Consider the following 23,224-nt stretch of genomic DNA (forward strand, 5'->3'; position numbering starts at 1 on the left):
CAAACTAACAAGAGTCAGATTGACAGGTAAGGAATCATAGCAGACTGCACAAAACCAGCAACGAAGTATGCTGCAGAATCCAAATGGCTGCTCACGTGTCGAGTCAATCTTATGACAAAGATGAAAGGAAGGCGAGTAAGAAGGCGGGACAAAAAATGTTCAAGGTGCACACCCCCTCCAGTTGGGCTCCAGTGCTTAGTTTAAACTTGCTAATAGGTTTTCTTGTTCCAGCTCAATGGAACCCAACATCGTATACTTAAAACTGTAAATAATCTGATCATTCAAAAATACAATACCCAAAATTTCTGTCTGAACATCTGGACCAAGTTACTAAGTCACCTAGGAAGTAAAAAGCTATTTTAGTTGCATCTACCCAAGGAAGTTCATAATCACCAAATGGAGTACAAGATTGCAGAGCACAAAATCTGCAAAAGCACGTTCTGGTGGCAAATCCTGAAATCAATTGCCAACATAAGTGATCATTTCGTATACAAATACTAAACATGAGAAAGATCTAAATAAGAAAGAAGACCCTCAAACAAGAAGCTAAGCAATTTTAAATGTGAAGGTATTCGTGATTCATGAAGAAGAGAAAAAACAATGGGTGAGTATGTCCTAAAACTTGCATGCAAACGTGCGCGCATGTGTGTGTGTGTGTGTGTGAGAGAGAGAGAGAGAGACCTTGAATTCCTTGTTCTCTTTGTTCACTTGAATGCGGAGACAAACTGCACCATGAGACAAAAATTTCAAGTCTTACCAAACTGAAAAAAAGTGAACCACTGATTACAATGAAGTCCAGACAGGCATAATGTCACTACCTGCAAGCACAGCAGTGCCAATGCAAGAGAGAACTCCTGAGAGAAATGAATTGAACGGAAATGATCCAACAATGGCCATATAAGCCACCTGTTACCATAACAAATCCAATACGTTTCTCATTAATGAGTATTGCCCATTAGTATCAAAAGAAAAGATATAAGTCCATAGAAGATCCTGTAGCAGGGTGGGGCCAAGTTCTAGCTTTCAATGCAAATACATCTAGAGAAAAAGGAATAGAAGTAAACAGTCACACTTTCTTTACAAACTTCCACATTGACAGGATTCAGCAAAGTTAGGTTGGGAACCTGTCCCGCTATTTAAATTTTGATACTCGTTTTATCAACAGATTTTCATGTTTCACCATCTTATTTCAGTCAATTATCTATCCATGTTTTAATAACTAAGACAACTGATGCTTCAGTATTTGAAGCAGAATTGGTACAAGAAAAAACAGTAATATTCACAAAATTGATTTCCTCAATTGACTGAACTCCTTGAACATCTAAAGGAATGGACAAATAGTTTGTAGGGCTACTTGGACACATAAAAGGAATTGCCGGTCTAAAACATACAGATATGGATATAGATAGACACAAATTCCTTATTACCAATAGGTTAACAGAAATTAAATTATAAAAACTAAGATTACAACTAGACTAAGAGGAATTAAATTGAAAGTTAAGTATCTCAGGGCCATAAAAGCAGGCAATAAACAGCTCAACATGGACACAAAATAAAAAAGAAGTCTTCTATTAAATTACCTGGATCACTGCAGTAAGGACCGCAAAAATCACATAAAGATCTATGATCTGTAGAAGGAACATGGCACTGACATTAAGAGAGAGAAATAGGTAGAGAGAGATAGAGAGAGAAATGAGTGACGGATATATATATATATATATATATATATATATATAGAGAGAGAGAGAGAGAGAGAGAGAGAGAGACCTTAAGATTAGTAGGTGTAGCAGAATAGGCTGAGCGCAGAGATTGAACCAGCACTTGAGCATCTTTGGCTGTAGATTTCGCCATTATTCTCAACTTTGTCTCTCCCTATTCTTGACTAATGCTTGTGAAGCTATCTGTCATTAAACATTATTTTTTTTCTACATCACTCAACAATTCTTTTTTATAACACTGTCCATTTTTCTTTTCATTTATACCAATCAAATACCTAGAACATTAAAGGAATTAAATGATGGACATTTAAGACATACGAAAAAAAAAAAACAAATAACACCCACTAAAATGGCCTTGTGTCAAAATAAATATCAAGTCCCAGAGAATATACATGAATGGGATAAAATATAGCATCAACAAGCAGCAAGAAGCCAGAGTAGTCAAAAACAGAACTATAACTAAAATTCAAGTAACAGAACACCTATATGATGTAAAAAGATCTGTTGCAAGTTGCTTCCATGATTGCTTAGAAACTGATAACTGCACTAGGAAAATCTAACAAGTACAGAGTGTATAAAGGTTAATAAATTGGATATTTTTTAATGAATCTTGACCTTTGTGGAAACAAATAATTAAAAAAAGCTCCCCAGCAGAAAATAATGTACAGGCAGGCAGTAGAATACTCAATCAAGGACTTGAGTACAAGCAAACAATTCATGAACTCTGATTCATCACCCAAGAGATTTTATGCCATGGAATCCCCTCTAAACAAAAAGAAGTCCTTCACATTCAGCCACCGAAAAGCTTAGTGGTCAAGACACCACATGAGCTAGTCCATCTTGCTAATATCATATGCACCACGTTCAACTCAAATTTCCATAAACTAAAAACTTTAGATAAGCATTATGTGATTGACTAAGAACGATGAGAGCTACCTAAATTTTTCTTACAGTCAAAGAGGAAACAATTAACAATAAACCCAAGTCAAAACAGTAATGTCACTCTAAAGTTGTTTTACAAAGCAAAATAATTACTTTTATAACAGAATAGTAAATAAACGATAACAACACATCACACAGACGTAAAGTGCACGAAGAAAGTTGTGCCACCTAAGGGAAGAGAAAGTGAATAAAGTGAAATGACACCCTTTTGCAGGGCAATTCACATTCACTCATTTCGGCTCAAATGGGTGAAGTGATTACCCTGCAAGAAGTGAACTTTGCCGCCATTTCCAAGTGCACCAACTCTCTGGGTTACTTCTTCTGGGAAGTAACAATATATTTGACTCCTTGAATTCCAATTAATTTGATCAGTTACAGTATGAACCAGAGTAACAAGTACTGAAAACAACTATCTTGAGATCAAAGGAAGAATCAAATTGATTGACAACAGATTTGCTTGTCAATGACTGAAAACTAAAAAAATCAACACAAAGATAATTCAACGTTGCATTGAGAGGCCATTGATCCAATCATAAATGGTTCCCTTCACACATCAGAATTAAGAAAAGCATCACAAAAAAACAACCCTATTCCCAACAAGGCATTTTTTCGGCATTTGGCCGACTTGAACGAGTCCTTAAGACACCGGAAGAAATGCCTCCGACTCTTTCATAAATAGCAAAAGGAAGAGACGACTAAATTCAGAATTAAAAACAAAATTACATCAGCGCTAATAGCGGCGGATAAGAAGCCTACGACGATGAAGACGATGCGATTTCTTACCCCGGATTTCGATTTCGATCCAGGAATGCGCTTCCGAATTCCAAATCTTTCCTCTAAGCTGTTTTGCTCTCCCAAACTGACTAGGGCATAGAACCGATGAGGATCTCAAAGAAGTTAAACCGGTATTTTTCAATTAAGGGCTCAAATGTTTAAGAATTACCAGAGAGGACAAAAGGTTAGGTAAAAGAGGTAAAGCTAATTAACTAATTAATTATTAAAAATAAAGTAATGTGTGAGACAAATAAAATAAATATAATAAATTCTAGAGTGACCCCCTTCCACATTTTAATTTAATAAAAATATAATATATAAAAGGTGAAACTAACTACATTATTTTATCGCCTTGTAACTTTCTCCCTAAAAATCCAACAAAATAAAGACAAAATCCTTTAAAAAAATCAATTTTCATAAGGTATATACTCTTATATCATAAGGCTCGAAAAAAATTAATAAAAATCTTAAGCCAAGTGCTTTTTATTTTTAATGATTATTTTTTATATATTTAATTTTTAAATATTAAAGATATTTCTAGACACATAAATTAACATTGTTTGACATTTGTGTAATGTAACAAAGCAAGAACAACCAACTGTCAATTTTAGGGTTAATCATAACTATAGTTCCACTAATACAAGTAATTACAATTATGCCACTATGGCAATTGGGTTACATGTACATAGTTAGATACACTAGTCACAACTCCATCTTATTGTAATTACACAGATATGAGGCATAATTGGGTCATGTCCATTGTCTTCATTATCTTCAATATGCTCCCTCAAACTCATGTTGCGACTGTCATTTGCTTTTCAAGAATTTATGTTTCTCTCCCCAAACCTTTAGTGAAGATGTTAGTGACTTGGTCTCTGATAAGAACAAAAACTAACATATTCTATTTATCTTCCATTGTTTGTCCAGCAAAATGGCAGTTTATTTCAATATGTTTAGTTCTATCATGAAAAATTAGATTAATAATAATGATCAGGACACTCTTATAATTATAAAATATCTGGCTAGTATCATCAACACCCGTGATGCTGCATTTGGTTATCTTGTAACAAATCCAAATTGCCAACAATGGCCAAGACACTCTTATTACACAGAATATCTAGCAAGTATCATAAAATCCAAACTACTTCAAAAATTGTCATTACAAGTGCTCAATATTTGCCACAATACATCATAGCTTTTTTGTTTTTGCTCTTCCATGACACCAAATTAGGCCCAATTATATACAAAAACCTGAAACTAAATAATGAGTATGTAGATTCCTTTCCCAACCTAAATCGGAGTATGCAATAATATCTGACAAGATGCAAATTTCTTGAAATTATTAATGAACATAATACCATGCACCATGGATCCTTTGGCATATGTCAGAATCCTCTTGATTGGATCTCAATATTCAATGAATCGTACTGTTTATATACTAACAAACTTGATTAACAACAATGTTAAATTTGGTCTAGTAAGGGCCAAATACTAAAGAAGTTGAACTTCCATTACTTTTAGGAAATTGAAATGGAATACTTAAAAAGTCTTTTGTGTTTCATAGAATGAATTGTAATCATTGGTATCAATTTGGCTTTCTCAATTATCTCCATGAAATAGTCTATTTGAAGGTAATCTCCCTTTTTGTTTAATCATTTTTCAATCCCCAAAAATATTGAAGAGGCCCCAAATCCTTCTTATGAAAATATTGATCGATAATGAGAAGTTGTTTGATGAAGGCAAAGTCACTTCATGTGATAATGATATCATCCAGATATAATGAAACCCACACAAATTGAATGAGTTTGTTCACCTTTACTATTAAAGTTGACTTCTTTTAAATTCTAATATTAATATTATGTTTGTTCACAATCTTAACTACTATTTAATGTTTAAAATCAATTTCAAAGTTAATGTACATACACAAACATTCAAATCCGCAAAGAACACAACTTTTATAGCGGTTCTATATTATATTTTGGAACGCTAATCTAACTCCCAAGGTGTTTTTCACCTTGGAGTTTTACTACTATATTTTGGTTTCTAAACGCCACTTGTAAGAAATTATCGCAATGGCCAATTATGATATTACCCATCCTAGGACTTACACTACTCAATTGGCCACACCAACCAACTTATATAAGAATACATCAGATAGATAGATTTATAGCAACAAATCCTTCACACCAGGCCTAAACCCAAAAATGAGATTTTCAACATTGTATGCCCACACGAGGACTTAACGACCCAACATAAGCAATAACAACAAGACTGTTCAACCTTTTTTCCTCAAGAATAAAACAACAAACTAAGCAACAAATTAAATCAAAGGATTTTATAACAACTACTCCTTAGCAACATAGGATTCTCTTAATCGAGTTAAGATGAGGGCGGTTTTGCCTTGCCAAGGCTTGACCCATTTTACAAGAGTTACTGGCATACTCGTTAGCTCAAAACAAATGTCTCTCTAATAGATAAATTTTACAATTCAAACACAATGAATAGATACACAAATCCACAATACTTATTCTATATAATAGCAACTCAATATTTCCTTAATGATTTGATTTTCGAAATTTAAATCTCAAGTGGAAATCAAATTGATTCCGAAATAGGGGGGTAGTGAATAAAGAATAGCTCAATATAAACAATGATATCAAAGTATAAGCTTACAAGTAGTAATGTGAACTTAACACTTATTTTCAAAGTTTAATGACTCAAGTTTAATGTACTCAACCAAGTTCTACAAGAATATATCAAAAAATAATCATGTGGAAACTTGGATTTTGTAATGCATCTCAAAATTTAGCCCTGACCAATCAATATACTAGAATGCATGAATGATTTTAAATACAAATGCAAAGATTCTAGTACAAGATTTGTTATTATAAGAGTACAAAATACTTAGCTCTATGAAAGCTGGCTACTTGATAACTCAAATCTAATCTTTAAGGGGGGGTTAATCCACAATAAAGTGGAAATGAAGTGGAAAATTGAATTGAAGTGAAATGAATTGCTTCCACTTCAACTCATGTTTGGGTGTTAGTATAGACGAGTTCAAGTGGCTGAAAAACAGATTCCAGTGTTAGTGCCCCCAAATGAAAAATATGATATAAAAAAGAGAATAAGTAACATTTTATAATATACTTAAATAGAACATATACCTAAACATATAATTAACAAAAATAAGCGTGGTTACTACACTTATAAGTGATTTAACGTGTAGTATTAGAATATATTAATATCCTAATTAATGAAAAATTATATTATATTACTTAATGATTATAATTTATTATAAATTAAAACAATAATTATGGTTTAATTAATTATAAAAATTGGATAATTAAACCAATTAATAATTATAGTTTATTATAAATTAATATACTAATTACGTGTGACTAGAATAAATTATTTAAAATAAATAAAAAAGTTAAAAATAACATAAGTGAATATAATAAATAAATAAATTATTCTGTAATAACATAAAATATAGTTAGATTCCAGTGTTAGTGCCCCCAAATGAAAAATATGATATAAAAAAGAGAATAAGTAATATTTTATAATATACTTAAATAGAACATATACCTAAACATATAATTAACAAAAATAAGCGTGGTTACTACACTTATAAGTGATTTAACGTGTAGTGTTAGAATATATTAATATCCTAATTAATGAAAAATTATATTATATTACTTAATGATTATAATTTATTATAAATTAAAACAATAATTATGGTTTAATTAATTATAACAATTGGATAATTAAACCAATTAATGATTATAGTTTATTATAAATTAATATACTAATTACGTGTGACTAGAATAAATTATTTAAAATAAATAAATTTTTAAAAATAACATAAGTGAATATAATAAATAAATAAATTATTCTGTAATAACATAAGATATAGTTTAACATTAAAACTCACTATTTTAATAAAAAATAAATAAATACATAATAAATAAATAAATATATTAATTTATCAATAACATAATATACATTTTAAATATTATTAATTAATAATATATTTAAAAAATGAAAAACTAATGGTTTAATTAATTGGATAATTAAACCAATTATGACGATGTTTAATTTTTCCAAACAGGAAAAATTAAACATCGTCTTCGTCTTCCTCTGCGGCGGGCTGGGCAACGGCGACGGCAGCAGGCAACGGCGACGGAGGCGACGCTCCGACGATGCACCGAGAGGGAGAAAATAGGGAGGCCGAGAGAGAAGAGAAGCCAGGAGGCCGAGGGGCTCTGGCCTCCCGTGCTCTGCGACGGAGGTCGAGAGAGGGAGGAAGGAAGGTCGACGGGGGGGAGGCGGAAAGAGAGGGAGGCCGAGGGGCTCTGGCCTTCCGTGCTCTGCGACGGAGGTCGAGAGAGGGAGGAAGGAAGGCCGACGGGGGGGTGGGGGGGGGGGGGGGGGGGGGAAAGAGAGGGAGGCCGAATAGGGGGGCAGAGGGAGGCTGACGAGAGGGAGAGCAGAATAGGGGGGGGAGGGGGGCGGGGAAGCAATGTGCGTCGCGCGTGGAAAGCTGATGATTCGCAAAATAGTAGAAAACAGTCCCCCGTTTTTTCCTGAGCCAATGAAATGGTGTTATCTCACTTCAATTCAAGTCATTCTGGACTAACGCTATAAGTGGGATGAACTAAGTAATGCGGGGGGAATTCATTCCACTTCATTGTGGACTAACCCCCCCTAAATTGATTTCAAAACATGAGTGTTTGGGAGCAATTGCTTTAGGCCCGAAAAAATGACTTTAATAGTTGAGTTCTCAATGTTAAAAAATGGAATCCTTGAGCTCAGAAATGGATGTTTTGTGCTTTTCAAATCTCCACTAAAAATTATGGTAAAATGCTTATAGTATCACGATGAACTATTGATCACATAGATCACTTTCCAATTTTGGAGACATATCTTGGTCGAATAAAAACATTAGATCTTGTTCTACAACTATTATGGAATGTGCCATTTGAACGGTTTGACCAGGTAGGACAACCTTCATTTGACACCTATTTTTCTTGATACCTACATGCATTTTGCTTGTTCGATCATATAGGCAAATGATTACAACCTAAGTCTTTTCTCCCCTATAGTTCAACCATATCATAATGGAATGATTGCCTTCAGTGACACTTTAACTAACTGCTCACATATTTTGCATGTGTTCTCCAATCAATTAGGTTTTGATTGATTGACCATGGTAAATTACTTTTATGTATTTTCTTTTAAGGCATCCAATCAATAGGTCGAATATGCACTTACCCAAACTTTTCTTTCTCATCTCTAACCGGTCGAGTCCTATTTGAATGGATGGACTCAGCTCAGTTGCACAGGTTTTTTGGATAGTATGGTCGTTGTACTTTTTGGTATGAACTGCTTGTTTCCCTTATTGTAAGGGTCACATAGTCTTTCATCAACCAATCGAATGGATAGATTACTAGAAATTTTCGCTTTTTGAGTTGCAAGACATAGTTAATACAAATTACAAGTAAGTATTTGTTATCATCAGAATTGTTTCAATGGGGATCTTGAGACCAAAAAAAAAAATATATAAAAATACATTGTTGAACCTTAATTAACAATTTATCTTTCCAGACAACATTTATGTGAGTCTTATAATCAGGTTTCTTCTAATATAAACATTCAAAATGTTAATATTATTCTAAAATGGTGTAAGAAACCTATTGATGCTATGCATTGCAGTATGAAGGTTTCAATTACAAATATTTGGGCAATTTACTAGTAAATATCATGGATAATGTTGTTTCAGTTGTGTCTATGCTTCTTTTCAACTACAAATATTTACGTTATTATTTGTAGAGTAAAAGCAACAAGAAATAACATTGAGTTAGCTTATGATATTCTACAAAATTGTTGGGGGCACTTGCCTTCGACTCTTTGTTCCTTAAAAAAATATGAGATGGCATGAAAATTAGGTTGGCATGACAATGGATGGTGAGTTGAGAAATTGATAAAAGATTATATTTGAAAGTAGGGATGTAAAAAACTTTTAAAAGATGCAAAGGAAGTATGCAACATAATGTTACTTATGTGCTTGATTTTGTGGGAGGTATCATCACGAGTTATAACACTACTAGTACCGATATAAGGAATGAAATAGTAAAACTTATCTGGGTTATTGTTGATATGGTGTAAAACACCACTATCAACAATCCGTCTCTTGTCAATAGGAAAGGTAATCGTATTATCGAACACTTACTTTTAAGAATCTAGACATTGAGAAGTAGGGAGATAAAGCATAGTAATTATTTACTCATTATATTTTTTAAATACAATTAATTATTTTTCATGAATAATTTTTTTTTCTCTTAATGGATGCTTATATTTCTAATGGATTAATATTGGAGAATGGTTATTCATATATCAAAGCAGCATCATTTCGTTGAAATAAGAAACCAATTTTGTCATTTTTATAAAGTGGCCTTGCTTGAACCTTCAAATGGTGAATCAGGACAATATAAAGCTTAAATAAGTACTTGCAGCAATCCTTGGACTGGTCTATCGAACATGGGTGGAATGCAGACAAATACTTGAATTTTCAAATTTCAAACACTGATACAGGTGTTGTTTTAGGCAGGTCCCATTTTGTTGCTTAAGTTTATATGCTGGATATAGAATTGATAGGATTTAGCTTATGATAATCTTGGGCTTTATGTAATTAGAATGATTAGTCCATTTAAAGTAACAACAAGACGTGACTAAAAAAATAAAGAAATCCAACAAATGGCAATGTAGAAGCAATTGGGTATACAAATTGAAGCATTGGCTGATCCAACTTAGAATTGGTCGATCCAAGTTAAGAGGGAAACTGTAATTACATGGCTTGGAGAAAGGACAGTGGGAAAATAAGAGGATTGCTTGCTTAAAATTAGTGGAAACATGGAACAAGACTGCAAAGGAGGAAAAGGAACAAATTGATAAGAATAAAGAGCACAAATACAATTTCGTGTCCTGCTACATTTCCTCAAATGAAAGAAAGTAAAAGAATCTCCATATACATTTGCAGTTCTCAAAAGAAAAAGTGACAACATGGAAATCTAATTTGAAATTGCTTGTAGAAATGTGAAATAAAAGTGAACAAGAGATATAAAATCCCGAGGCAAAACAAACCCCCCACAGATTGACATTGTCCAGTTATAAAAGCCATAGGCTCAAGAAAAACCATAAATAAAAATAAAGGTTTACTTCCGGTGTCAAAACAAGAGAAGTTGCACTTCCTTAATGACCTGGATCACCAAATGTTTCACCATCCACAAGACCATAAGCTGATTTCCTTGAACGTATTTGGTCTTGTGGTGTGGGCTGCTCACAAAAAGATGAGGACGGCATTAGAACCAAAGCAGGTGATTAGGAAGCATAATGCTTTTTAATGAAAGAAACGGCCCAAAAATTAATATGTGGAGGTTCAATGGCTATGCTCTATCATGATTTGTGCAAAAAAGTTTCTCTTCTTTCATGCGTGAGTCAACAAAAGAAAGTAATACAAAACATTGTGTCTTAGGCAGTGGGAAAACAAACAAACTGCTGACAACTGAGGAGGAAAAATGGCAATAAGAAATTTGGAAAGGCAGGAGTAAATATCACTTACTTGCAATTTTGGTGGAAGTGCCTCAGAATCTTCAGGTGTTTTCTCGGTTTTTCCACCTTGCTGCTATGATAATTAAAATCATTATACACCAACACCAACTATTAACTTCATTAAGGGCACTCAATTAAATAGTGGCTAGATAAAAATCTGGGAAAACAAATTTTCAATACCTTCTCCAATGCCCAATCAGCTGAGTCAAAGTAAGCCCTTTCATTATCCTGAAGCATAAATGACTAAATTGTTATGCTCTCAGTTTGTATGCATACAAAATTTCAGAAGCAAAGTACAAAAGAATTTTCAACATCTCACTGGTTTGTGAACAATGCTCATATTCAAAGATAAATAGATTACATAATTCAAAATTTATTTGGTAGGGAAAAATAAATCCAGGTAAATGCCATAAATAAGCAACATAATCAGACAGAAAAATAAAACAAATTGGGAGAATATTGATTACCTTGCTTATAAGTGGGGGCTTCTTGGGTAGCATCCCACCATACTTCTTCTTGATTGCTTCCTCCTGTAGAACATAGATTTGCATATGCTTTTAGTGCATTATTAATGGCCCTGGAAGCATGGAGGAAACAAATCGTAGAATGACTTATCTTAGTTAGAAATAATAGCCAATTACCTCCTCTTCAAATGAAGGCATTGCATTTTCCCCATTTTCTGTGCTCATGCTTTGAAGTACTTCGTGTAGATTATTTTATAGCTGCAAATGTAGAATCGGTTTTCTTATTGAGCTTTAACAACGACATATAGCAATAAAGAAAATAGAAATTTAACTAAAAAAAGGGGAACTTGTTGAATAAGACAGTAAAAGAAAAGAAAACCCCCCACTTTGATGATTTGAATAGAAAGCTTCAGCCTGATCTTTTTATCAGTCATTCATCATAAGGTCGATATCATTGTAGAGAAATGATTCACAAACATGGATCCTGCCTCTACAGAGCTACAGATCCCCACCGTTGAAAATTGCATTAAGAATTGCAAAGGCTGACTTTTTTACAAGCCATGGCCCAACTCTTCATAGAATCAATTCATTATGTTTGGACAGAAACAGAAAATCAAAGACTTGAATCAAATAAAATGTGATTTTCACCGTGATTATACATCATCAAACAACAAGAAAATAAGCAGATTACAAAATGCGAAATTCTACCCATAAAAAGTATTTGATACAAAAAATCGAAAAAGGAAAAGAGCTAAAAGAAAAACTTACATTATGAGGCGTTGAGATGAAGTAGTTGACACTAGAGAAGATGGAGAAAAATAATCGACGAAATGGAGTAGGAAAAGATGCGAAGCTCTTTATACTTGAATCATTCACCATTCGTGCCACCGAAGAAAATTGACCTCTATTTCATCCACAGAGAGAGCTGCACCTGCTGTATCTCTTTGAATGGGTCCGCGAGAAATTCTCTAAGCTCAAAGTGGGAAAAAATGGACTCTGGCCTGCAACTGAAAATATTTAAAGGCTAAATATAGGAGAGGGAAAAGAGTCAAATTCGGTTGTACTTAATATTTTTTTTATACAATTTAATTAAAATATCATTTACCTCAATATTTTTCCAATGAATAAATGTTTTCGTGTGATGGCATAAACAGTCCCTAAGTAGAAAACTATGCATGGGAAAGAAAAAAATAATTAAAATTAAAAAAAAATTCCAACTATTTAATTTTTCAAAAAAAATAATTTGATCTCACTCCTTTCATTTTCCTTCCTCATAAATCGCCATGGAATTTTGATATCATGCCCCACCACACATTTCCCCATCCTCAGCCAACATCAAAACCAGGTGTTAGAGCTCGATCGCTCTCTTACGCTGATCATTTCGAGACGCATGCAGCTGCTTATAGATTGCAGTGAAAGTATTTCGATTATTACACTCACCCATGAATGACTGATAAAAACAGGGAGGATCTGCCTTATGTGTCAGACCCATGGTAAAATCATTCTCCTTTTCAATCTCCATTTTTGCAGTATCTTCTCCTTGATCAAGATGGTGGTCATTTTCAGTTCTGGTTAGGTATGGCTGGTCCCAGTGATTGAGATGTTCCTTTTTCAAAGAGGCATCATTATGCGCTCTGCATCAGCTCAAACCACTGCCGCAATAAACAAGAAAGCAGCAAAAGTTAATTTCATTTACAACAGAACTATATGAGACACCGTGCTTCTCAGATTATTGTTGCTTGTCATTGATAAAATCTTGAGAGTAAGTGAACAATTAAGTACCTGTCTCACTAAGTCGGACAGGGTCCTTGGAAGAGCTTCTATGTTGTTCAAAACAATGTAGTAGGGGAAAGGAAATGAATCCAGATACATAGAAAACGGAGAAGAAGCACCACTTCCAAATGAAACCACCTATAAAATGAAGAGTAAATCTGAAAAAAAAAAACTTTTGCATGAAAATCTATTCCAGCTATCACTCGAGCAAAGATAAATATTTACCTGAAGGTCAACTATAGAACTATCCAGAATTATGAAGGCTACCATGCGCTTCTTTCTTAAAGCATCCCAGACATAAGTCTTCACATTTTCCAACTGCATACAAACAAAGCCTAGTTAGAGAGAGAGAGAGAGAGAGAGGGAGAGAGCATTAGTGAATCAAAATATTAAAAAAAAAGAAGGAAAAAGCTTTTACTGAACCACAATTCAAAAGTAGTGAGAAAAGACAGGTTTAAAAGAAGAGGAAGATCAGTAGGTACTTGCTCATGGAAATGACCATCCCCTATGATCAAAATAAGCTGCTGGAGTGGGTCTTGTCCGGAGGGAAGGCGTGCACCGGCAGCAGAAGCATCAAGTTTGTTGTTTAAAAACTTGAGCAGATCAGCAATTGGAGCATCTGCTATCTTGTTTTCTTGCTTGAAACCCAAACTCCCAATCATCTGGTTCAGGAACAATGTTAATCAGCACAAAAGATATAACCTAAGATAACCAAGGAAACTTTCAACTGTGTTGCTATTTCAAGACTTCGAAGCTTTTACTGCAGTATTGACACACTTACATCCATATCTTTGTTTTTTCCCCTCCATAACACCCACAAGCAGTGAAGAACTGACTAAAATTAAACGTAGAAAGCTAAACATACCTTGATGCCTGCTTCACTTGTAAAAGGTGTATGAAAATCGTGTAAGACTCTTATATTTCCCCTCTGACCAAAGCTTACAGCTGCTAACTGCCCTACTTCAAGTTGAGACATGGCACGACATACTGTAATCAAGGCTTGCCTTGCAAACTCGCCACAACTATTTTCTGACATACTGCGAGAGTCGTCAACAGCAACCACAACTTGATAATCCCGCTTGTTGGGACGTGTCCGCCTCAGCCATATCTTGTCTTTTCGGAAATGGCTTGCAATATAAGGAATTACCTAATGACAAGGTCAACCAAGGTTCAAAACAAAAACTTAATAAGTCCGACAAAACATTAATTATTAACAATTCAACACTGAAACCAGGTGTGAAACAATACTATTTCCTCACCTTCTTCATATTTATTCTTTTACCAGTCTTGTAATCTCCTTGAAGCTTGCTCGCTAGGGTGGGTTCCATAACCAAACGTAGTTGCTCCGCCAATTCCTGCGACAGTCTTAAAGTGTCCAACTCGTACCTTCTCCAATCAGAAGTCGAATCACCCTCTACAGTTCTTTCCATATTGTCTCCTGTACCCAACTCGTCATCATTCACCGAAAGATTAGACATCTGCAATATTTCACCCTTCGAGAAATTGCCTAGAGAAACCAAATCTCCTTTCCTATTTTCTTGAAGTTCATCAACTTGCACTGCTTCTTCCACCAAAGCTGAATCATTTCTCTGTCCGACAGAATCCTTCATTTTTTCACTGATAGTTTGTCCAAAGGAAGGTGTGCATTTCTTCATTTGGTGTCTTTCAGCATCCTCCTTTTCAATCTCCATTTTTACAGGATCTTCTCCTTGTTCAAGATGGTGTTCATCTTCAGTTTTGGACTTGCTGCCTGTAACATCCTTTTCGATCTGGTTAGGCATGGCTGGTCCCAGTGCTTGAGATGTTCCTTTTTCCAACTCGGACACATACCTGTATTCCTCTGCCATCTCATCCTCCACTTCGTCAGGAACTTCTGGCTTCTGCTCCATTGACTCAGAAGACACTCTAATTCTTTCTTTCCATTCCTCAAGTGCATCTCCAAGACTTCTGTAAGGATTGGGATGTGTTCTTTGAACGGATGAAACATCATTCACTGGAGATTGAACCTTTTGCTGATTGTTTGTCACATCCCCTCTTTCACTCGAATCAAACATGGCTATCTCTGTTTCAGGGACAAAATTTGGCTGCAAACCTCTAGAAGGAGCTAGCCCATTTGTCAGATCACTACTATTAGACCAATGCATTTCTAGTGCTTGAATTGAATCTGCAATTTGAGCACTATCGACAGGATCTGAATGATCCACACTTGAGGAAAGATCACGCAGTGGTTCATCCATGCCCTTCTGTTCTTCCTCAATATCCATTTCAGATTTTTCCATCTGATCATTGTGAGGATCAACACCCCCAACATCTCCATCTGCAGTTTCTTCTCCCATTTGTTCATCAATCTGATCATTCTTTCCATCTTCATCACCAATGTCCTTCACATCATCATTAATGCCACCTTCCAGAGTATCCTCTTCAGGCTCATCCATATTCATATCATCTTTAAAATCTTGAGACTGCTCATCAATATCTATCCCAGAGGGACCCTCAAAAGCTTCTGGCTTGTCCATCTTCATTTCTTCCATATTTTCATTAGAGGGGACTTCCTCATCAACATCAGCATTTAAATTTTCTCCAGGTCGATCAGACTCATCATCCTTCGGTTGGTCAACCTCAGGTGCAAAATCATCTTTAGCTCTCAGTTCTCTCAAACTTGAATCTTTTTCTCTCACAGATGGGCCTGCTTCATATTTTTCTTGAGATTTATCAGGATCTCCATCTTCCTTGTCCCAAAGTTTTTCGTCGATTTTTTCCTGACCATCTAAGCCTTCACCCATTACAGAGTCCAGGTTAATATCCTCAGCATCTTCTTGACCTTCATCATCTCCAGAGTCCTCGCTAACACTAAATGTATCCCCGTTAAAATCCTCCTCCATTTCTATGCCTTTGTCCTTCTTGCCTGGTACTTCATTAGGGGCTTCTGCATGTTCACCCGGCTGTGGTAAAAAAGAGGGAAAGATAAAGTTAGAAGACAGTCAATATGAGAACAGTAACTTTATGGACATTTTTCTTACTTGGCACCTTTCTATCACTCCACTAGGTTATTGTAGTACAAAAATAAAATAATACCTTTTCAGATGTTCCAAGAAGTTGATCTTCATCGTCTATTTGATCACTCACATCATTGAAGCCTTCACCTTCCCCCATACCAGTTCCACTAGCGGGTTGGGTTTTGCCACCATCACTATCATCTAGTTCATGAGACTCAGGAGTACCAAATCCTTCCAAATAGATGGATGCAAACACACTTGCAAGCATTTCAGTCATTTCTGAGACCTGCATGAAGATGATAAGAATAAAGCTTGAGTAGATAATTAAAATACTATTCTTAAATTAACAAAAAAATTAAAATGTATTGATATAAAATATGCTTATAATACAAAGACTACAGTAGCAAAGCATATTGAAAAAAGAAAAAAAGTAACAAAGGAGGTTACTTACTGTCTTATGCATAATAACAAACTCAGAAAGGAGGTCCTCTCCTAAGATTAAAATAAGATCTAGTAACATGTAAAGATCCGCTAGGTACATTTCAATGGATGAGCATAAAGTAGGCTGGGTGAAACCACAATCATTTATGAGTTTGCGCTGCAGAAAACAAAAATCAAGAGATCAACAAATAGTCGACCAAAAAAATTATGTAATGAGCATATACTAGTTCTTGATTTTATTTTATTTTCACTTAATTTAGTAATGAGCATATATTAATGAAATATTATGAAATATATACCGCAGATATAATTGTCGTCTCCACCAAATCATATATGATGTCCAGATGAAGATTCTCAAAGCACGATTTCCATGATTTCATGCTCTCAGCCAATGATTCTTCAAAACAGAAGTTTTGACTAGTAAATGAGCCTAGCTTCTCCAATGCACTCAGGATTTGCTCAAATGCTCTAACAAATGATTCCTTCACACTCTCAAAGCAGATCAGTGAAGAATCTTCTTCAGAAATATGCTTCTCCTGGGCCACCTCTAACTTAAATGCTTCCATCATCAGCTTCCCCTGAAAAAGGTAATGAGTTGATCCTTTAGCTACTTTCTCAAACTTTATTACACAATAATGCAAGTACCATACCTTATTTATTAGGCTTGCATACTGGCCGAGCCAACAGCTTTTCACACATCTTGGTTCAATACCTCGTTCAAAGAGGTTGTCAATAACCTTCCCAATCTCATCTATAAGTCCAAAATTTTCTACTACTAATTGCTCCATTTGTGCTGACACAACAAAAGGAGAAGCACAAGTGTCTGAAGTGGTTAATGTTCCTAAACCACCAAGAAGATAGCAATCAAGAGCTTCCTGTTGGATAAAAGAGTGTTTCTTCATTAGGAGGTGGCCAAACAACAAGTATAGGGCATTATTGACAATCCAAGAGAAACTAATCACCTTAGATTTCTGAAGCTTAGTAATTGATTTATCAATCTCCAACAGAATGCTGTGCGCTTCCAACTTAACACTATCGCATGAATCCGAATGAGTATCTTGGACAGTTTTCAACAATAAAGATGCATCCTTTGACATGCCATGCAGGCTGTCCAAAAGTTGCTGCAAAATTGGACAAATAAAGATATAATCAATGCTTCGGGTGGTGAAAATAGAGCAAGCTTCATAACCCACCACAACAAAATAAAGTTACCTTCTGATCCCACATGCATTTCAGAATCGCATGCTGGTTTGAAGTTACTGAACATCTTACACCAGTTAAGGAGCTGAAATCTCTTAAACAAATGGTTTGTTTTCTCAACTTTTCTAACTGGCTAGCAAACCCATAACCAAGATATCTTTGATCTTGCTGAATCATAACCAAGTGCTCGAGAAAAGAAGCTGAAGAATCAACCTATAAAACATATGATAACCTTTGATTAAATAACTGCCTGTTTCCATTATAATATCACTATATCAAGAAAAAATACCTGCTCTCGAGGTAAGTCTTTGTGAGATTTAAAGCGGTTTTCCCATGTCTGCTCCACCATTGAGATACTTCGGTAATAGTAGAAGTTTGCAATGCCCCAGCTCCAATCAAGCTTTTCATCAATGGAAGAAGTCTTTAGGAAATTTGAGGATCCACACAACAATAAGTGGGTTACCTCATAGAATGGCTGAAGATAGAAGCTTGCAACTCGGTTGGATCCAGGGTCCACCTATTGACCAAAACAATAATCAATAAAAGAAGGAAGAAAAGGTTAGCAAACATTACTGCTTCAATGATCCACACAAAAATTATTGCAAGGGGAGGTTTCCCTTGATGTAATTTTCTCTTGTTTGCAATATCACCTTTTCGCAAAAAAGAAAGTTGTAATAAAAATCGCAAAACTTTCAAAATAATAGAAGTAGACACTTTATACCTCATATTTCTTCAATAAGTGCTTTGATAAGCCACAATCTTCTTGTAAAACCTTAAGAAGGTGTCTCCACATGTTCTTTTTCTTGAGATTCCGAGTTTCATGTTTCATCAAATGAGCACACTCCATGACACTTCTGCAAATTCTTCCATATGACATGCAACCAGCAACCAATACTCCAATACACCTCTCACACGCTGACTTTGACTCTATGTATTGTCTGATAAGATTTGTTGCCACTGTAAAAGAGCAAAAAAATTTTACCATTGATCAGCTAGAAGATAAGGAACCGAACCACATTTTCTAAGTCAGACCAAGATGACACAGAAAGTAAAGGGTGAACCTTCAGAGTGCAAGCCTGTACAAGTACTATCAAGTTTCTTTCTCCAGTCACCATTCCAGGACGGTCTGAAAGGGTTAAAAAGAATAAGCAACTTCATAGTAGCTACTACAATGAAGAGAAATCATCACTAGCCCACAAATAGATAAAACAGCTGACCTTTCAGAGTCACCTAAATGAGTTAAATTAATCACATCTGAGGACATTTCAGCTTTATCATCAACACCATCCAGAAGCTTTGGCTTAAGCAAGGTCGGAAGTTCAGCAATGCTCCTTTGCATTTCATCTTGTTTAAGGACATCCAAAACAGGTTGTTGCAGAGTAGTCTAAACCATGTGGTTTAAGATTGATCAGATTTAAGTCACAAAGTGAGTTGAAAAAACCTTAATGAAGATTGCTACGTTATATTAGCCGTGAAAGTTCTAAGCACAGATCTCAAAAACGAAAAAGCATGAAAAATTATTCAATTGAAAGGAGAAGAAGATCATGGAAAAGATATCTTTAGGTCTAGCAGATTAATAGAAAAATACCAGGAAATTACTAAATAATATTGAATATTTTAATGTACGTAAAAGTTTTACATCTGTCATTGGGTAATAAGCCTCTTATAGTAGCTAGTAATTTTGGGATCAAGCTGGACCCAGTTTTAATAAATGACTGAACAAAAACATGACCGTTCAAGGCACTATAAACATCAACATCAAGAAGAACAAAAACACTTACAAGGGGTCCTATCAAAATGAAACTCATGTTATTAAATAAACCAATCTGTTATTTCAACAAACTGAGCAAGCACAACTTAGAGAGAACCGAAAACACCAAACTGAGGCCAGACTTATTCCTCAAATCTTCACAGGCAAGTAAACAAAAACTGGACAACTTATTCTGCAAAATACTGTCCATATTATTAGCACCAAATACTATACAGAAGAAGCAAAAAATCTAACCCCTAGAGGATAAAGAAAATCACAACCAGCAAATGTAACACTAAGAATAAGTTTTCAAACACCGTCAGAATGAAATGTTTTAAGAGAAAGTGCGAATGTGTGTGTTACCCTTTACATAAGCAACTTAGAAAAAAAAAATTATCTTCTTGAAACTGAAACGCATTCCTTACATTGAATTTCTCTACAAGCTTCCAAAGTTTCTGATGAAAGCTTTTAGAGTAATGGCATGGATCTTCCCATCCACTAAGCTTAGAGAGTTCTTTTAGATCTTTTTCAATATCTCTTCTGCTCCTCTCTATGTAATCTGAAATTCTGAAATAAGCAACAACACTTGGATAGTTATTCCATGAACTTGTACAAGAACTAGATCAGTAAATTCTTCGGCTGATAGATTAGTTAAACTTGGAACCTCCCTGCAATCTCCCATTGTATGGGACGGTCCCCCCACCATGTAAATTTGCTCTTTGCAGCTTTTTAATATAACTTAGCACTATTTAAAAAAAAAAAACACTTGTACAAGAATTAACCTCTACAAGACACAGTTGACAAAATAAAAGATAAAAGAGAAGCAAGAACTTACAAAGGTAAGAATTGCACATAATACCCAAAAGCATTGTATAAAATCTTCAACTTGTCCATAAGAAGGGGGCTGAAGTATCAAAATTAAGAAACAATCACATATATAAGAAAAAGAAGATATAAACCGAATGGAAGAAGTTTTGTTGCAAGCTTCCTCTTGAGATGAAAGTAATTGAGGCAGGAACCAGGATGCAAATGTTACCATGATGAAACATTCAAAATTAAGCTAGTTTTGAACTGGCCATAGAAAGAAAGTATAAGCTCCAATCTTTTCTTGAATTCCCCAACACTGGATTTCTCAATAATAAACTCCTTTAAGCTGCAGTTCAAATTGACAGACATTTGAGAAGACTCTGGAGGACACAAATTAATAAGATAAAACACAGAGGAAAGCAACATGCCTTTCAAATGTGGATAATTTGTAGCTGTCTAAGTCACCACCAGAAATCTCACGATGAAGAACCGAGTGCAAGGGAAACCATAGCTGCATATTACATATTGACAAAATTAAAAGTTGAAAAATGAAAACATAAAATAGAACCATTAGAGCTTAATAAAAGGAGAAAAAAGGGAAAATAGAGGACAAGCAAAAAGATACTACAGGATAGAGGAGCTAACCTTCTCTGCATTACCCTCATACTCTGCCAGTATTCCATCCAGTAGAGCAGGCCAGCAGTCAACCTCAAGTCTTCTCCAGGAACTCACAAGAACGGAAATTGCTTGCAATTGATCTAGAAGAAAATGTTGTCAGATTTGGAGCCAGAAGGAACGCAAGTAAAACACAACATATCAAGAAGAACTGCTCACCGGAAATAGACAATTTTGAACCACTTTCTTGTAAAAACTGCACTCTGTTAACTAAAAGTTGTAGCCCCAAAAGAGCCTTCAAATAGCAGATTTCTCATATAAGAAACACAAACTTCCTCAGAAATTAAAAAACCATGATATCACAAAAAAGATGGGAACACAATTTAGCATTTGGGGGGAAAAAAGTAAAAAGAACAGAAAAAGACAGATGACCAGCTACCTTTGCAATAGGAGTATCTGATGGAAGAGACAAGAGCACTTCAATTATATTATGTATCTTTTGGATTTCTGGGTGTTCTGGCCAATCATTTAGAAGAGATACAACCCGTTGTTGAAGGGCGATAAGGGGCTTTACCATTTTAGATAGTACTGGAGCATTTGGGTGCTGGAAGTCAGAAGGAAAAAAAGTTTCGAATGATCATGAGAGCAACAACTAATTTTTTCTTTCATTTACAATTTGACAGACAATAAAAATCAAAACAAACGAAAAAGACAACTAATTGACTTGGAATATATCAATGTTAATAAATATTACCTTATAAAAGTTGTAAATATAAACTGATAGATTGGATGGACAAAATTTTTGGTAGTACTCCACACAGACACGGAATAGGTGTTCAGGCAAGAGATTCATATCCAGGTGAGTGGACAAAACATCTGGCAATCCTGCAGGTGAAAAGATGAAACTTTAAAAAAAAATTCACTGAAAAGGTAATCAACATACAAACAACCAAGGTAGCATCTTATTAAATAGTCACCTTTAACAATGCCTCTGCTTATTTCATAAGAATATATAAAGGACCGTAATTTGTCTTCATCAGTAATGTGAAACTTTCCAGGCTAAAACCAGAAAGTAAAGAATCAGATACTAACTTGCAGAATCTGAAACAATATACCACATTAACAAAACAGCAAATATTTACATGTTCAACAAGATTATTTGACCCAAACAGCTGATTATGAACACAAACTATTCTCTTTGATACCGAATCCTCGATGTCCATCCAATCTTCCTCAGGGCTTTCATCCTTTGCCTGGACATTCTGAAATAAATCAAGACAATCACTGGAAAAAAATCACAAACAAAGCTTCATAACAAAAGTATACCACAGCATCAGGCTCCTGTCCCCTCAAAGCTTCTTGCCACTCGTATGATAAAGTCCCATCTGAAGCAAAATCCCTCAATCCAGATACATCAATTTCCAAAATTTCTTCCACCTTAAATGCACGGGACCTGAACTTGAATTGTTGTGACTCATAATCCCTTTTGGTCCTTATCTTGGATTTCAAGTTAAACCAAATATTGGAAAAGCACTTGAATATCTCGTCCACGAACTATAGAAAACAACAACAAAGTCAAAGATTGAAAAAGGGCAAGAATGCTCCGTAAAATTAAGTCCTCTGCACCACAACAGATTAGGTTCTTCAGATAGTTTACCAAGAATGAAGCTTTATCCATAAGTGAGGAAGTATTTAAAAAATGTGATACGCGTTCAAGAAGAATGAGAAGGATTGCAGTTTCCTGTCATAAAATAGTTTGAAAAGAAAATGTGTCAAAATAAGCACATAAACAACTAATCAGGAGTCACAGACTAGAAAAACAAGTAGAAAAGTCATAACCACATTATCAGAGCTTGTATCTTGGGAAATAGAAACCAGCTTCTTCAACAAGTTCACATCCATCGCCAAAACATGCTCTGAAACATCTTGAACACAGGACGGAAACTCAGGTTGCATAGTATGAACCCCAATTGAAATGGGCTTTGCAGTGTACCCCCTTGGAAATCGTACTAATGAAATGACAGTGCCCTACAACAGAAGGCGCACAAATTTGAATTTAAAAAGAAACCAGAAATGCAACTCGTTTTGCCAATACAAAAAAAAACAAAAAACAAAAAACAGAGACCATGCACTCAC

At 35.0% G+C, this 23,224-nt stretch overlaps 3 protein-coding genes across 6 annotated transcripts in view; all 3 read right to left on the reverse strand.

The window, feature by feature from the left end:
* Positions 1–199: 199 nt before the first annotated feature.
* On the reverse strand, positions 200–3,547 carry LOC137934519 (dolichyl-diphosphooligosaccharide--protein glycosyltransferase subunit DAD1). Its single transcript, XM_068778913.1, has 6 exons — positions 3,444–3,547; positions 1,768–1,901; positions 1,581–1,628; positions 819–906; positions 682–725; positions 200–453 (listed from the first exon to the last, which is right to left on the reverse strand). Exons 2-6 carry the CDS (start codon positions 1,849–1,851, stop codon positions 370–372), a joined length of 348 nt encoding a protein of 115 aa, XP_068635014.1. The 5' UTR covers positions 1,852–1,901; positions 3,444–3,547; the 3' UTR covers positions 200–369.
* A 6,853-nt stretch (positions 3,548–10,400) lies between these two features.
* Positions 10,401–23,224, reverse strand: part of LOC137934665 (midasin) — a 60,898-nt gene continuing 48,074 nt past the window's right edge. Inside the window, exons 48-82 of one of the 4 annotated variants that reach the window (XM_068779125.1) lie at positions 22,931–23,116; positions 22,746–22,829; positions 22,415–22,642; positions 22,231–22,341; positions 22,066–22,147; positions 21,843–21,973; positions 21,528–21,692; positions 21,308–21,383; positions 21,119–21,231; positions 20,902–20,984; positions 20,703–20,819; positions 20,502–20,570; positions 20,092–20,233; positions 19,134–19,300; positions 18,978–19,042; positions 18,638–18,873; positions 18,206–18,433; positions 17,929–18,129; positions 17,679–17,837; positions 17,367–17,591; positions 17,016–17,294; positions 16,727–16,873; positions 16,355–16,561; positions 14,539–16,221; positions 14,145–14,426; positions 13,762–13,941; positions 13,505–13,597; positions 13,289–13,417; positions 12,947–13,158; positions 12,275–12,513; positions 11,684–11,764; positions 11,510–11,572; positions 11,223–11,270; positions 11,053–11,112; positions 10,401–10,766 (exon numbers count right to left, since the gene is read on the reverse strand). In XM_068779125.1, the coding sequence (XP_068635226.1) occupies positions 13,132–13,158; positions 13,289–13,417; positions 13,505–13,597; positions 13,762–13,941; positions 14,145–14,426; positions 14,539–16,221; positions 16,355–16,561; positions 16,727–16,873; positions 17,016–17,294; positions 17,367–17,591; positions 17,679–17,837; positions 17,929–18,129; positions 18,206–18,433; positions 18,638–18,873; positions 18,978–19,042; positions 19,134–19,300; positions 20,092–20,233; positions 20,502–20,570; positions 20,703–20,819; positions 20,902–20,984; positions 21,119–21,231; positions 21,308–21,383; positions 21,528–21,692; positions 21,843–21,973; positions 22,066–22,147; positions 22,231–22,341; positions 22,415–22,642; positions 22,746–22,829; positions 22,931–23,116 (5,895 nt within the window). In that variant the 3' untranslated portion in view covers positions 10,401–10,766; positions 11,053–11,112; positions 11,223–11,270; ... (2 more) ...; positions 12,275–12,513; positions 12,947–13,131. Of the gene's footprint in view, positions 10,767–11,052; positions 11,116–11,222; positions 11,271–11,509; positions 11,573–11,683; positions 11,765–12,274; positions 12,514–12,611; positions 13,159–13,288; positions 13,418–13,504; positions 13,598–13,761; positions 13,942–14,144; positions 14,427–14,538; positions 16,222–16,354; positions 16,562–16,726; positions 16,874–17,015; positions 17,295–17,366; positions 17,592–17,678; positions 17,838–17,928; positions 18,130–18,205; positions 18,434–18,637; positions 18,874–18,977; positions 19,043–19,133; positions 19,301–20,091; positions 20,234–20,501; positions 20,571–20,702; positions 20,820–20,901; positions 20,985–21,118; positions 21,232–21,307; positions 21,384–21,527; positions 21,693–21,842; positions 21,974–22,065; positions 22,148–22,230; positions 22,342–22,414; positions 22,643–22,745; positions 22,830–22,927; positions 23,117–23,224 lie in introns of all 4 variants that reach the window. The other 3 variants (XM_068779122.1, XM_068779124.1, XM_068779123.1) reach the window with 3 other exon arrangements.
* On the reverse strand, positions 10,683–11,731 carry LOC137935465 (uncharacterized). Its single transcript, XM_068780115.1, has 5 exons — positions 11,684–11,731; positions 11,510–11,572; positions 11,223–11,270; positions 11,053–11,112; positions 10,683–10,766 (listed from the first exon to the last, which is right to left on the reverse strand). Exons 1-5 carry the CDS (start codon positions 11,729–11,731, stop codon positions 10,683–10,685), a joined length of 303 nt encoding a protein of 100 aa, XP_068636216.1.

Source organism: Aristolochia californica, unplaced genomic scaffold (assembly GCF_029961685.1).
Source record: "Aristolochia californica isolate CCGP_79_NKW_82.1479 unplaced genomic scaffold, dmAriCali1.0.hap1 SCAF_6, whole genome shotgun sequence".
Classification (NCBI taxonomy): Eukaryota; Viridiplantae; Streptophyta; class Magnoliopsida; order Piperales; family Aristolochiaceae; genus Aristolochia; species Aristolochia californica.